Source organism: Pogoniulus pusillus, chromosome 17, assembly GCF_015220805.1.
Source record: "Pogoniulus pusillus isolate bPogPus1 chromosome 17, bPogPus1.pri, whole genome shotgun sequence".
In the NCBI taxonomy this organism is placed as follows: domain Eukaryota; kingdom Metazoa; phylum Chordata; class Aves; order Piciformes; family Lybiidae; genus Pogoniulus; species Pogoniulus pusillus.
Window position 1 is genome coordinate 13,923,114 of NC_087280.1, and position 14,350 is coordinate 13,937,463.

Sequence of the window (14,350 nt, forward strand, 5' to 3'; positions counted from 1 at the left end):
GTGAACCCAAATAGGAGCATGGCTTCCTTGGTGGCTGGGGTAGGGCCTGGTGTCAGGCACTGAGGAGCTGGAGGAAGCTTTTCTAGTCCTTGTTTTGCTCCCTAGTCAGTGACCAGAACTGGTGGCAGCTGAGCATGAAACCCAAGTGCAGTTCTTCGGCAAGTTTGGACCAGAGCCTTCTCTTGGTACTGGATCAGCAAGAGTAAGTGAAGCACAGACTTTGTAATGCCTCTGGCAAAAGGACAAAGAATGGCACAAGGGTGTTGTAGTGGGAAGTGCTGTTGGCTGCCTGTGTACCCCTTAATATGTGCTGCAATTAGACTACAGATAATAAGGCTTCAGACAAGAAGAAATAGACAGCTGAGAAGAGATTCATAGCTCAGCAAACACGACTGAGACTGGCTTTGCTCTCATGGAAAACTGACAAGCCAGCAGCCACCACTTGAAGGTTTGAGTAATGCACCCTCGGGCTTGGCTCAGCCTCAGTCTCTAGGTGCCCAGCTCTGCCTTTCTTCCACAGCCCAGAAGTGCTGCATGCTGGTCTTCCTTTGCCTTTCACTTCTCATCCCAGCTTTCTCTTGGCTCTCAGCCAAGTGAATTCCTGTCTCATGTCACTGCTATGAGCACCTAGGCTGTGCTGCTTCAACCTGGTATGCTCTGGCCCATGCCACTGAGCAGAGGGAGTGGTATTTCTTCCCTCAGCAGGAAAATCTTGTCCTCCAGAAGCCTTGGAGCAGAGCCCTTGCTCTTGGCAGGGTCTGGGGTTAGCAGTGCTGTGCCACCTTGCTAGGGCCCTTGATGTGAGGGGCAGCAAGCAGGCAGGGCTGTGCAGACCTTCAGTTGCTACTTCTGGAGGTGAAGCAGGTGCCTCATCCCAGTCCACCTGTGAAATCCAGCTCTGCCAGGCACTTCTGCTGGACAAGTTTGCTCTGCTACCCTCTGCCACAAGTTAACAGGGCAGCTTCAGCCTCTACTGTTGCACCATGCCATGGGGTGGCGGAAGCAGAAGCCGTAGATCTGGAGTGTTTAGGGTGGGGGTGAGGGAGGATTTTCTGGGGAGGAGGCATAGAGAGGAGAAAGCCAAGTGCTTTTACGACTGAACCAGGTTCTCTCTGCACATACACCTCAGGGTGTGCTTGCTGCCCAAGCCTGTTAGCACTTACAACTCTGAGAAGACCTCTGCCCATGGCCTGAGGGCAGTTGTGCTCTGGGGACTGCTGTAGAAGCACCAGATGGGGCTGAGGATCTGCGATCCTGGGGCACTAGAGACAGTGGAGACAGGAGGAAGGCTGAAGGATGTGTCTGCAAAGGCTGACTACTCAGGAAGCAGAGGAGTGGCTTGGTCTCGTCTGAAGGCCCTGTTCTACTAGTGCTGCAGCTGCTGCTCTTGGGCAACCCTCCATCCCACTGCACAGCCCTCCGAGTACACTGCTGTCTTATGCTTACTGGTGCAGCCTCAGTCCTCCGCACGTGTGGAGCTGCTGCCCTGGCCACGGGGAGGAGGCAGCGCAGTTCCGCGGTTCCTCTCTGTCACTGCCAGTCCCTCACCTTCTGGGCCACCGTGAGTTCCTCGGGACCCTCGGTTTGCCGCCGGTCCCCTCATTCCCCTGACTGCCCTGTAGAGCGATCACGGCCCCGACGCACCCTGCAACAACAACGGGCGCCGATGAGTCCCTCCTGCGCCCGGTTCCCCTGGTACGGTAACAAGCTCCTCATGGGTCTAGACGGGCGGTGGGCCCTAGGCCGGTCCCGGGGAGCTGTGACAGGGCGGGGCGACGGCGGCGGAGCTCGGCCTGAGCCGCCTATTTTTGCCCCCGTCCTGGGCTAATCCTCTGAGCGGCTTCCCGGTATTAAGTAACGGCGAGGCGGGATGCGCTCGGCGGCGGCCCCGGCGGCCCTGGGCAGTGGCGGCGCGGTGGGGCTGAAAACGACGTGCCCGATGCGGGCTGGGATCACGGGTGCCCGCCGCTGAGCGCCGAGGAAGTCCGGACACAAGCTAGGTGATAGCGGCGGGGGACGAAGCGGACTGAGGATTATCATGCCGGGACCCTCGCCCGGCGGCTCCCCGGAGAGGGGTGCAGGGGCCGGAGACCAGCCGCAGGGTCCCGGCCGGGACAGGAGGGTGCAATTCCTCCTGCCCCACATTACCATCCCGCTGCCGTCGGTACGCGACGAGGAGCAGCTCTTCTACCGGCGGCTGGAGGCGTTGGTGACTCTGGGCCCCGGCAGCTTCGGGCCGCTCTTCGCGGCCGACGGCTGGAGCGACCTGACGGGTAAACGCTGCGGAGCGCCGGCCCCCAGGGGTGCTAGCTCGGGCGCTGCGGACCCCGGGACGGCTCTCAGGTTCCCTCCATCCCGCTCGCAGAGGATCGGCTGCTGCGGAAGCGCGTGGTACAGGACGGGCAGGGCGGGCCGCGGCCAGGCCCAGGACAGGAGGTGTCGGTGAAGGTGCTGGGAGCCCTGGAGGACGGCGGTCTGGTGGACCGAGACCCACGGCTCAGCTTCGTGCCGGGCCACGGCGATGTCGTGCAGGTCAGCCCCGGCGGGAGCGCGGAGGCGGGCTGAGTGGTACCGATGCAAACCCGGTCAGCCCTGCCGTGCCTACATCCGCAGGCTCTGGAGCTGGGCGTCCTCACCATGCGGCCTGGGGAGGTCTCCTTCTTCCTCGCCGCCTTTCCTTACGGCTACGGCCTCCCGGGCAGGTAGGACGGGCGGGCAGGGTGACGAGTGGACAGAGGGACCAGAAGGGCAGGGGCCGGAGCAGGAAGAGCCGGAAGCGGTAGCAGGCACGGGGGCGGGTGGGTAAAGGGCAGGAGCCAGAAGCTGGCTAGAGCTGACAGGGCTCTGAGGGGCGGAGGCAGGGCTGGGGGGGGCAGGGGCTGAGCAGGGGCAGCCGGCGATGTTCCCGCAGGGAGCCCGATGTGCCCCCCGAGGCCCCGCTGCTGTTCGAAGTGACGCTGCTGGAGATGCGGGACAACCCCGAGGCGCAGCCGCTCCCACCTACCGCCCGCCTGTGCCTGGGCTCGCAACGCAGGGAAAGGGGCAACTTTCACTTCACCCGGGGCGACTTCGAGGCGGCGCTGGGATCATACCGCCTGGCCCTGCGTGCCCTCGATGGCCCTGTCACCGGTGAGACCGGAAGGGGCGAGAAGGGCCGGGACTGCGGGTAAGGGCGGGGTGCTTGAAGCTGCACTTGTCCTGCAGTCCCACCCGGGCCGGAGGAGGAAGAGGAGCTGCGGGAGCAGCGTGTCAAGTGCCTCAACAACTGCGCGGCCGCGGAGCTGAAGCTGGAGCGCACGGACGAGGCACTGGCGTCCTGCGAGGCGGTCCTCGGCATCAACCCGGACAACGGCCGAGCGCTGCTCCGCCGGGGGCAGGTGGGCCAGCAACCCGCCCCACCCACGGCCCGGCCCAGCCCCGCTCTGTTGCTCGCCATCTCCCGCTCCTCTCTCTGCAGCTACTGGCGCAGCGGGGCCGGGACGAGGAAGCGGCGGTCGATCTGAGGCGAGCCCTGGAGCTGGACCCAGCCAACAAGGTCCGACCCGGCACAGTGGACCTTCAGAAGCTGAACACTACAAGTACTGGGGCGAGCGGGAGTCCCACCAGGAGATGTGCCTGCTGCAGCTGCTCTGCCGTTCACAGGTGATCCACGCCGAGCTCTCGCGGCTGGTGAACCGCCGGAGCCCTCAAGATCACGCCGCCCCCCCGGAGCCCCACTATGGCCCGCCGCCTCCGAGCCCTGGGTGCGTAGGCGTGCCGGCGAACCGAGCCGTCGCGGGTAGGCTGTGTTCGCCCCAGGTGTGGCTTATAGTGGTCTCTCCCCGCAGGGCCCCGGCACCACCCGCAGCGGAAGGAGAGGCTTGACTGGCCCCGCGGCGCTCGGAGCCCGCTTGGAGGAGCAGCCCCACCACAGACGGGGAAAGCAGCATGACTCCCGGCGTCCGGGCCGGCGCCTGCAGGCGCCGGGCCGAGGGGAGGGGAAAGCGCCGGCCCCACCCCTAGCGGGTGGCTGCAGCTCGGGTGGATGCAGCGCCGGTGGCTGCCGCTGCGGCGCCTGCGCCCCGGCTTCCGGCTTTTCGCCCCCGCAGGCAGAGTGGCAGCCGTAGCCCGCGGCCAATCAGGCGGGGCCTAGGCGCAGAGGCTCGCCAATAGGAGGGCGGCAGGGGGGGTACGGTGCGGCGATTGGCTGCGCCTCGGCCTTAAAGAGCAGCACGGGGCGGGGCGCGGGGGGGGCAGTGCGGGACGTGGCGGCGGAGCGGAGGGCGGGAGGCAGCGGCGCCATGACCCGTGAGTGCAGGCCCGGCTGGGCAGGGGGAGCAAAGCCGAGACCCACCCTGCGGGCCGGGGCCGGCTTGGGGTGGGGGGGGGTGGTGCTGTGACCCATGGCGCCAGGGCGTGGGCTGGGCCGCGGGGTTGGGCCTAGGCCTGGGCCGCGGGGCTGGGCCTTGGGCCGGCGCCGTTCTGAGGCGGCCGCGCCGTCGCAGGCGGGAACCAGCGCGAACTGGCGCGGCAGAAGAACCTGAAGAAGCAGAGTGACTCGGGCAAGGGCAAGCGGCGGGACGACGGGCTTTCAGCCGCCGCCCGCAAGCAGAGGTGAGCGCCGTTCCTACACCGGCGTCCGCCCCATCCCCGCCCCTATTCCCAGTCCTGTTCACGCAGTGGCGCCGGTACCGCTGCCAACCCAGTAGCTCGCTCTCCCGCAGGGACTCGGAGATAATGCAGCAGAAGCAGAAGAAGGCCGACGAGAAGAAGGAGGGCACCAAGTAGTCCCAGGCCTGACCGGGCTGCTGCCGCCCTGGGGCCGGGCCGCCCGCCGGCAGGATGCCCGCTGCAGCCCCGGGATCAGGCCGCCCCGCCGGGGACTCCGGCAGCGCCCCGCGCCCGCCGTGGGCCCGTCTCCTATTAAAGTAGCTTGTGGAGCCCGGGATGACCCGTCTCCTTTCTCCGTATGCCCAGGCGGGAGGGCTGGGGCTGGCGGGGGGTGGGGGGGGGGGTGCACTGCCGCTGGGAAGGAGCGTTTGCTGCTGGGGAGGCGGAGAACGGAGCAAGCGCGTTTGTGGAGCAGCAGCATCTTCACGGTGAAGAACAATAACGAGGCTTGGCCTGAAAGGTGTTTGCGGGCATCGCCGGGGAACCAGTGAGGGAGGTGGGAGCCTGGGTGCAGCCGCAGGCTGAGGATGTGATCTCTGGGAGCTCGAGGGGTGAAAGCAGGGAAGGGTAGCACTGAGGAGGGACGATGGCTTGTGATGGTGGGGAAGGGGGCTTGGCCTCCTGCAGCTGGTGGGACCAGCATGAGCTGGAGCTGGAGCAGGGTGAGGAGCTGGCTCCGCAGCTCTTCTGCAGACACCCTCCGAGTGGGTTTTATCTGTGGTGAGGACGCGGAGCCAGCAGCCATTCTATTTCCTGTGCTAGGTCCAGCAACAGTGTGGAGCTGTCTTCGGGGCAATGCTGAGGTCCGGTCCTACACTGAGGCCTTTGCTCTGACTCATCTTCTTCACTTCCCTGCGGGGCCCAAAGCACCAGTGTCAGCCAGCCCCACCACTGTGGCAGGATGGAGCCCATAGGTGCTAGTTTCATAGGCCCTGCTCTGTACCATGGCAAACAACTCACCGTGCCAGGTGCAGCACAGCCTCCACCACGTTGGTGCCATCCTTGGCGCTGGTCTCACAGAACAGGGACCTGTGGGCCTGGGGGAATAGTGGCTGTCAATGGGGTCTCTGCCAGGTCCCTGCTGCTCCAGTGCCTGAGGCATGGCTGCTCACCATGGCCAGCTGCTGTCCCCGGGCTGTCTGGACCTCTGCAGTCTTTGGCAGGCCAGGCCTCAGGTCCATCTTGTTCCCCACCAGCATGACTGGCAGTGATTGCTCTGTGGCCTGTGGAAGGGAAGAGTGGGGCAGCCCCCAGCCCCCACTGCTGCTCATCATGAGCAGCAGAGCTCTGCCACACATCAGCTACTTCCCATGGTGCTTGTGCCAAGTGTGGATCCAGACCTGACACTAACACCATCAGAAGAGAGAAGTAAAGGGAAGCACTCCCAGGGCCTGGTCACTCGCTTTGCAAGCAACTCAGCTTCCACTCTGGCTCCCCAGCACTGCCTGGGGCATGACACAGCCCAGCTGTCTCTGAGGAGGCCCCAGGGCTTCTGCCATGTTCCAAGGGCCTGGGCATCTGTCAGACCCATCCGTACCTTGATATCCTCAATCCAGTGGCGGACACTGAGGAAGCTGCTTGGGGAGCTGATATCGTAGAGGAGCAGCACGCCATGGGCTTTGCGGAAGTAGGACTGGGCAATGCTCCGGTACCTGGGGCAGGGCTGTCACTGCTGCTGCTGCAGTGACTGCCAGCCCATGGGGCTGCTGTTGGAATGCCAACCCTCACCTTTCCTGCCCAGCTGTATCCCAGATCTGTAATGTCGTTTGCTCCCCATCCACCAGCAGCTGCTTTATTTGGAAGTCCACCCCTGCCAGAAGGGACAATTGGGTGTTGCTCCCATGCCTCTGCCCCAGCCAGGTCCCAGGGGGCTCTTGGTAGTAGGAGAGTCCTGGGGGTGCTACCAAGGGTGCTGGAGATGTCTCTGAATTCGTTCGTGCAGAGGTGCAGCAGAAAGCTGGACTTCCCGGTGCCGCTGTCTCCTGCTAACACTAGCCGGTACATGGGGCAGGGGAGTGTGGGTTCCTGTCTCTTGCATCCCTGATGATAGAAGCGGTGCTGAGATGGGTGGTGGTGGGGTGTTGGCACAGGGCGGAGGTGTGCCCTGGCTCCCCTCCCAGCTTGGCCCATCACAACGGATGGGGAGTTGCCAGTTACCTCCGGTGTGAAGGCAGGAAGCCTCCTTTTGCCAAGGCTCCTGGGAGAACTGCTGAGACCTTCTGCTTCACTTGGGGGGCTGGGGACCTGCTAGGTGACAGGTGCCATGGTGATGGGGCTGACCCCAGGGGCTGCAGGTGAGGAGAGCTGTGTCTGTCTCTCCAGACCGGGATGCTGAACTGAAGGCAAGTCCTTCACCTTGGTGCCCTGGAGTGGGCTGGTGTGGGGCCAGTCCTGTGAACTGTGGCTGTCTATGCTGCTGAGTGAGGAGGTGGTGTCTGTGCTGCAGGCTGAGCTCTGCTGCTGTCCAAGGCTGGCACTGCTGTAGCCCAGGTTTCTGTCTGCCTGGGAGGCTGCAGCAGGGAGCAGGAGGTGCAGGGACTCGTGTCCCCCACTCCTGTGCCGTAGGGCAGTGTTTAGAAAAGGGGTCTAGAGCCAGTGCTACTTTCCCACTCTTCATCTCCTACCTGCTGCAGGTGCCCTTTGGGTGGGCAGCAAGGGATCTGCATGGCTGGGTGAGGGGGAACAGCTGCAGGACAGAAAACATTCAGCAGAGGCACTCTGGAGGGGTACCTTGGGCAGAGGGTACTCAGATGTCCAGCCCCAGGGGCTCATGTGAGTCCCAGAGTACTGGCAGCAGCCCATGTGCTGTGTCTGCACAAACCAGGGGTGCTGCAGGGTGAGCAAGAGCAGGCAGCTAGCATGCTCCTGTTCCATGGAATGGCTAGAACACAGCATTCCTGCCCTCCCTTGTCTGGGTGGGTGCCAATCTTGGCCCCCTGCCCCTCCTGCATGGGTGCCAGCCCCGTGCACTGCCGGGCTCACCGCCGGCTGGTCTGTGGTTGAGCCGAGCAGCAGGGCTGAGCGCAGGAGGCTGTTACTCTCGCAGAGGCTCCTGTTCATTGTCCTGCTGGGAGGGAGCAGTCTGAACCCAGTGGCAGCAGAACCGAGCCAGGGCAAGGCTGCAGCCCCACCCATGGCATCCCCAGGCAGGGGCATGTCCCTGGGGGCTACTGCCTGGCCAGGCTGGACGTACTGCAGCATCCTGACGTAGCTGGTGAATGCCAGGTTCTCCTCTGCCATCTCCTGCAGAACCAGCTGCTCCCTGCAGTGACACGGTGGCATCCTCACAGCAGGGCCCCTTGGGACCTGCTTCCTCACCTGCAAGGGGTCTGACAGCCTCAGCCCTACTGGCATCTCTCAGTGGGGATGGTAGAGGTGCCTGTGGAGGTGCTGAGACAGTCAGGGAGTCCCAAGGATACTGAGCATCACAGGACTTGTCTACAACAGGCCTGGAGGGATGTGCCAGCAGCTCTGGGCAGAGTTCCCAGATGCCGATGCTTACGATGGGGCCCAGGCAGCATTGCCTCATGGACACCTGGCTCTCACTGTTGCAGCCTGGTGGGCAGGAGCACACACAAGAGGGCAGAGGCCCCCTGCCCCTGGTCTGGCTCTGGCCATCAGGGCACCTGCTGGCACTGCTACCATGCTAGCACTGTGCCATGCACAGGCCGGGCCTCTGCAGCCCTGGGAACAGCCCTGCCGTGCCTTTCTCCCGCCCAACATGCCACCACCTCTTGCGCTGATCTGCCTGCTTGGAGAAGTCTCCCCGGAGCTGCTCCATCTCCTCCTGCAGCTGGGAAATGCCACGCTCGGCCTCATGCAGGGTGCCACGCAGCTGGAGGTTCCCCTGGGCAGGGAAGAGGGATCCTGCTGAGGCACAGCTCACATCACTGAGGAACCCCGGAGTGCACGGGGCTGCAGGGATGCCCCCTTCCTTTCCTCCCCCACTACTGTCCAGCCCTACCTGGGCAATGTCACCAAGCTGGTGCCACAGCCACCCAATTCCTGTCCCTGTGCCCTGTGTGGAGCCTTCCATCTCCTGGGGAGAGAGAGTTGGTAGCTGCAGCCCTGGGGTGCTGGGCGCTGCAGACCCCCCACTCCCAGTGCAGCCTGCAACACCCCAGTTGGGGACCCCACAGGAGCTACACCAGGACTGACCAGACCCCAGTGCCACTCACCCCACAGTGCTGTCCTCACTTCCTGCTGTCCTGTATCCTGCCTGCTGTAGCAGGCTAGTGGGCACAGGGCCTGGCAGGAGCCCTGGCCACAGGAGTTGGTCTCTGTCTGACACCAGCTGTCACCACCACAGTGGTGTTGGTGCCTGTTAAGTGCATCTGGTGCTGTGGCCCCTTGGTGCTGCCAGGCCCATGGGGCCACCCAGCATGTTTGTTCTGTGGGTGGGGCGGGGGCCCTGGCAGGGCTGGCACCATGCCTTCCTGGGCAGCTGGGTTGGGCCCCATGCTATCCTGGCTTGCTCTGGTATTACCACCAGTACCTCCACCCACTGCCTCCAGCTCTCCCTGGTTTCCTCTCCCACTGAGGCACTGGCAGGTGCCAGGGGCTCTGTGTGCCCATTGGTCCATCCTCCCTGGGGCTTTCCACAGCCACAGAGAGCAGATGGGGTGGAAGGTGGTCTGGAGGTGCTGTGACCACAATTCTAGGGAAAGGGGCAGCTGCTGCAGTGGAATGGGAAGAGATAGGACAGGAGCAGCTGGAGCCATGGCTGGACATGGTGTCCACAGGACTCTATGTCCTGGTATTGTCTTCAGTGTCCTGGGGAAGGCCCTTGGCAGTCCCTGCTGCCTAGGTGAGTACTTGCCTGGGTCTCCTGTCTCCATGCTGGCCCCACTACAGGAACTGAATGGTCCTCTGATGGGTCACAAGGCTGGCATGCCAGCACTGCACCGTGGCAGAGCTATCCCTGTGTTCTGGGCAGGACAGGTGGGCTTCTCCAAGGGCTGGGGACATTGGCCGTGGGTTGAACACACTTGGGGAGGCTTAGGCCTCAGCCCGGTGATCTCCGCTCTGCCATCTCTGCTCTGCTCTCCCTGTTTATCCTCCCTCTCCCCGCACAGAGACACCTTTGGCCGCAGGGTGCTGCAGGCACTTCCTTGCCTGGCTTCACAGCCACAGCCTGTATGTGGTCAGGTGGCACAGGCCTGGCACAGAGTTTTACATAAAAATGTATTCAAGGAATTATTTACAACGAGCACACCACCGGCGGGTGAGTGGGGACAGCCACGGCAGAGCCCTGCTCTCCCGACAGGCCCCAGGCCAGGGCAGCTGGGATAACAGCCGGCATGGTAGGAGCTGCCTCCATGCCTGGTTAGACTCTGCCATCAACTGAGACCGAGCACCCACCACCTCGGCTAGCTCTGACTGGTGCTGTGGATGGCACCAGATCAGCACAGGACCCATGTCCCTGGGAGCACCCTCCTCCTGGGTCCCACTCAATGCCACCATCTCCTGATACAGAAGATCAGGGGATGCCAGCAGGACCCTGTAGGGCCAGGTCACAGGCACAAGGCATGGCAAGAGCCAGCCTTGCCTGCTGTCTAGCACAGTCCATTCCAGCAAGGACTACGTGGAGACGCTGATGCGCTGTGGAGCACGTCGTCGTCGCAGGACACGCACAGCTGAGCTGCTGCGACGATGTTGGGAGGAGCTGCGGAGGCAGAGGGGACTCAGCAGTAGCCACAGGTAGAGCAGGACACAGGCCCAGCATGAGGACATCTTCACCCAGAAGGTCGACCAGCTGCCATGTGTGAAGGTGGTCTCCAGCACTGCATTCTCATAGCTGGAGGGAGAGTGCAGTGTTGGACGTCCGAACGGGGTCATCCCGTATCCCAGCAGCTGTATGCCCCTGGGCACATCCCACCAGCCACAGAGACCCCTCATCAGGGTGCTGGTGCCGAGGACGTGACAGTGCTGAGGGTGATGATGATGGCAGGGTTGCAGTCCAGGCTGGATGACTGCATGAGCCAAGAGGGAAGGGAGCAAGACTAAGGAGGGCTGGGCAGCAGTGCAGACCTTACCTGAACCAGTTGGTGAGAGTCATCATGACATAGAGTGATGCAAGGAAGAAGACGAAGTGGAAGGCTGAGTAGCTGTAGACCACCCGGTCTCGCTCATCCTGGAGCATGCACCGTCCCTCATCAGTCTCCTCCACTTGGTCACGCTTCGGCTCGGTTCCTGGGAGAGCACAGGTGAGAGCACAGTGGCTCCTGCAGCCCCTGCTTGCCTGCACCTCTGCAATGGGGCATAGGCACCCAGCATGTACTCTGCACCCACCTCTCAGCTCCTCCTCCATTTTCTCGGGGCAACAGAAGCAGCAGGAAGGTTTCTGCAGAGACAGCAGTGTGGTGGCAGGTGCTGCTGGGGCAGGGCACCCTGGCCCCGTGTCTGCCACTGCTGGGCTGAGCCCTGACATAGGATCTAGCCCTGCCTGGTACTGGGGCCACCTGGAACCATGGAGCTCAAACAGGTGAGGATGCCCCAGGGGAACCCCACCCTGGTGCTCGGCTGGACAATCCTGCCCCAGTTCCCAGATGAAAGCTGGAAGCAGTGTGTCTGAGGTGCCCGTGGCAGGACACACGGCACGGCTGAGGCAGGGCAGCTTCTCCACTCACTTTAAACTCAAAGCTGTAGACTTTGACCATCCAGAGTGGCCCAAAGATCTCAGCAAGGTAGGAGGCTTCATTACTGCACCCAAAAGAGAGACAGAAATACAGTCACATGGTCATCCACCACCCTGTGCCAGGTCCCCAGCCTGCAGGAGACCTGTTGTGCTATGCCCGGGGTCGCTGTGCTGCCCTTGCCTGTTTCCAGATGCCCTCATGCTCTGGCACTTGGGATTTCCCATGCCACAGGCTGAGGACAGAGTTCCCACACAGTGCCCATTGGGCAGGCCATAACCAGAAGAGCTGGTGGTGTGGTCACCCTGCCCACCCTGCGCTGTGAGCACACGCACCATGCAAAGAGGACGCAGGCATACATGATGGCAGCCCCCAGGACAGCAACGGTGGTGTCCTCAGTCTGCAGCTCGTCCTGCCGTACACCCGGGAAGCAGACGGTGAGGTTCTGCCCCTTGTAGAGCACTGCGGGGAGGTGGAGGTGAGGCAGGGGCATGCCCGGGCAGGGGCTGCTAGGGGCAGCAATAGCACCCACCTCTCTCTGGGGGCCGGCTGGACAGCGCCGAGAAGGTGAGGTACATCACGTAGCAGCTGATGATGGAGGACTGCAGCAGCCCTGACCGTGGCTGCCCTGCGAGGGTAGGAGCAGATGTGTGACCAGAGCTCCCAGAGTGCCGTAGCTGGTGGATGGGCTCTGGTAGGCAATGGGCAGCCTCCTCCCACTGCTCCCCTGCCCAGTACACTGCACTTAGGCACAGGAGGTGACAGTGGGACGCCTGAGGAACTACATCTTCCCCAGGTGCCCGAGTGGTGGTCCCAAACTGGGAGCCCACAGCTTCCCTTCAGCTCCATGACCAGCCCTGCAACGCAGCAAGCTCCACTGCGCCGTGCCATGCCATGCCATGCTAAGCTGTGGCATGCCATGCGGTACTCACGGAGCCGCACGCAGGGTGTGATGGAGATGAAGGACATGATGCCGCAGAGGCTGCCGTTGAGGGTGAGCAGCACCTTGTTGAGAAGGCAGGCGGCTGGGTGGGTGTAGTACTTGTAGAGGAAGGAGAAGGCAGCCGAGGCGAGGGTGTAGAAGGCAGCAGTGGCCAGCAGCACAGCCAGGTACCACCGCTTGTCCTGCGCTGCTCCCGTCAGCCTGCCAGGAGAGCAGGTGAGAGCTGGCAGCAGGTAGGTGCCCACCCGGCACCCTGGCACTCACCAGTTCTTGTTCCAGGTGTGTGCAAAGGCTGTGATCAGCACCAGCTGGATGAGGATGAAGGCAAAGCCTCCACAGACGCCCGTGTAGTGCCAGGCTGTGGGGAGAGGGCAGAGGTGGGGCTGGCACAGCAGGCATGCAGGAACCCAAGGTGTCATCTGAGGCAGGGTGAAGAACACACCTTGGATGAAGCCGTCCTCAGGGATGAAGAAGCTGGCAGCACAGAGCCCCACCAGCAGCAGCAGTTTCAGGAGCCAGAACCTGCAGGACAGCGAACATCGGTGACAGGGCCCCTGGCACCTCTGGCCCGCCCTGCATCCAGACCAGCCCCATTCCCGGTGCCTGTACCCATTGTGGAGCTGAGCACGGCAGTCAGTGCTGGAGCGCACATTGAAGAGCAGAGCAGCCTGTGCCAGGTGAAAGCAGGAGGTGCCAAAGCAGACCCGGTACACAGCTGAGGAGCCCACCATCCGCTCACAGTCCCTGCCTCCTGGCAGGTGTTCGCACAGCACCACTGAGAAGGGCATCTGCAGGCAAAGACAAGTGACAGGATGGGGCTGCTGGTGTGCCCAGCATCCCTTGGCACCCACAGCACCCAGCACTCTTGGACTCCTGACACTCCTAGCATCCTTGGGACCCCCATCACACCAAGCAAGTCCTGCATCTTTGGTACCCTTGGTACTTCTTCTCCACTGGCACCTCCAGGACCCTGACAGTCCCAGCAGTCCTGTTATTCCCAGTATTCCCAGCATTTCAGTATTCTTGACTCCCTTGGCACTTCCAGCACCTCTAATGTTTCTGGGACTCCTAAGTGCCTCCGAAATGCCTGGCATCATGTCGTTCCCAGCACTCATGGTACCCCTGGGAGCTCTGGAACCCCCAGTGCTCTTGGGACTCCTGGCACCCCCCCAGCACCCTCAGTATCCTTTGTATCTCCAGCACTCGTGGTAGCCCTGGGAGCTTTGGAAACCCCAATGCCCTTGGGACCCCTGGCACCCCCCAGCACCCTCAGTATCCTTTGTATCTCCAGCACTCGTGGTAGCCCTGGGAGCTTTGGAAACCCCAATGCCCTTGGGACCCCTGGCACCCCCCAGCACCCTCAGTGTCCCTTGTATCTCCAGCATCCGTGGTAGCCCTGGGAGCTCTGGAACCCCCAGTGCCCTTGGGACCCCTGGCACTCTGAATGTTCTAGCTCCTGCCTTCACCTTCTCCCTGATGGCCTGGGCCACAGTTCGGGACAGCATGAGGCAGCACACGGCAGAGGCCAGGACGTGCAGGAGCGTGTACAGGATGCGGGTACCCGTGGACGCGTGGAGCCCGCGGCAGGCTCTGCAGCCACAGCACAGCTGGGGGAAGGACAGTCAGCAGGGATCCCCTTAGGCCAGAGCTGCCCCCCAGTCACTCCTGGCATCCCCACCACAATTCAGCCCTACCCCCAGCCCCACCAGTGCCTTCAAGTCCCACCTGGCAGAGGGGCGAATGCAGGAGGCCGCCGTGTGCCCGTGTGCCCGCCATGGCCCAGCTTGGCTCCGCTCGGCCCCCACTGCCCTGATGGGATTAGGGGGATTGTCGGCTCGGCCCGCCCTGCCATCTGCTCACCACTACCTCCCAGCAGCCACCACTGGCAGCCCATCCAGGGTCCACCAGTGACCCCCAGGACACGGACACCCCTGCCTGGGATCTTAGCCCCTCACTGGACAGGATGAGGCTGGTCAGGGGCTGGCATGGAGGGCACATAGCATTTGTGGAGTGCTTTTTTCTGAATGGCAGCCAATGATCCCAGAGTGGTGCCATGTAGTTGAGTGGGTGTAGGGCTACCAAAGGGCTACCAAAGGGCTGGAGGCAGATGGTCACGCCACGG

The 14,350-nt window shown here is 63.0% G+C and overlaps 2 protein-coding genes across 2 annotated transcripts; one reads left to right on the top strand and one right to left on the bottom strand.

The window, feature by feature from the left end:
- Positions 1 to 4,208: 4,208 nt before the first annotated feature.
- Positions 4,209 to 4,927, top strand: SERF2 (small EDRK-rich factor 2). The gene is made up of 3 exons (XM_064157761.1): positions 4,209 to 4,287; positions 4,485 to 4,593; positions 4,704 to 4,927. The coding sequence occupies exons 1-3, from the start codon at positions 4,281 to 4,283 to the stop codon at positions 4,765 to 4,767; spliced, it is 180 nt and encodes a 59-aa protein (XP_064013831.1). The 5' UTR covers positions 4,209 to 4,280; the 3' UTR covers positions 4,768 to 4,927.
- Positions 4,928 to 10,230: 5,303 nt separating this feature from the next.
- Positions 10,231 to 14,151, bottom strand: SERINC4 (serine incorporator 4). The gene is made up of 11 exons (XM_064157108.1): positions 13,954 to 14,151; positions 13,695 to 13,835; positions 12,838 to 13,016; positions 12,671 to 12,750; positions 12,493 to 12,586; positions 12,218 to 12,429; positions 11,818 to 11,913; positions 11,621 to 11,747; positions 11,280 to 11,352; positions 10,686 to 10,993; positions 10,231 to 10,447 (listed from the first exon to the last, which is right to left on the bottom strand). The coding sequence occupies exons 1-11, from the start codon at positions 14,002 to 14,004 to the stop codon at positions 10,231 to 10,233; spliced, it is 1,578 nt and encodes a 525-aa protein (XP_064013178.1). The 5' UTR covers positions 14,005 to 14,151.
- Positions 14,152 to 14,350: the final 199 nt, after the last annotated feature.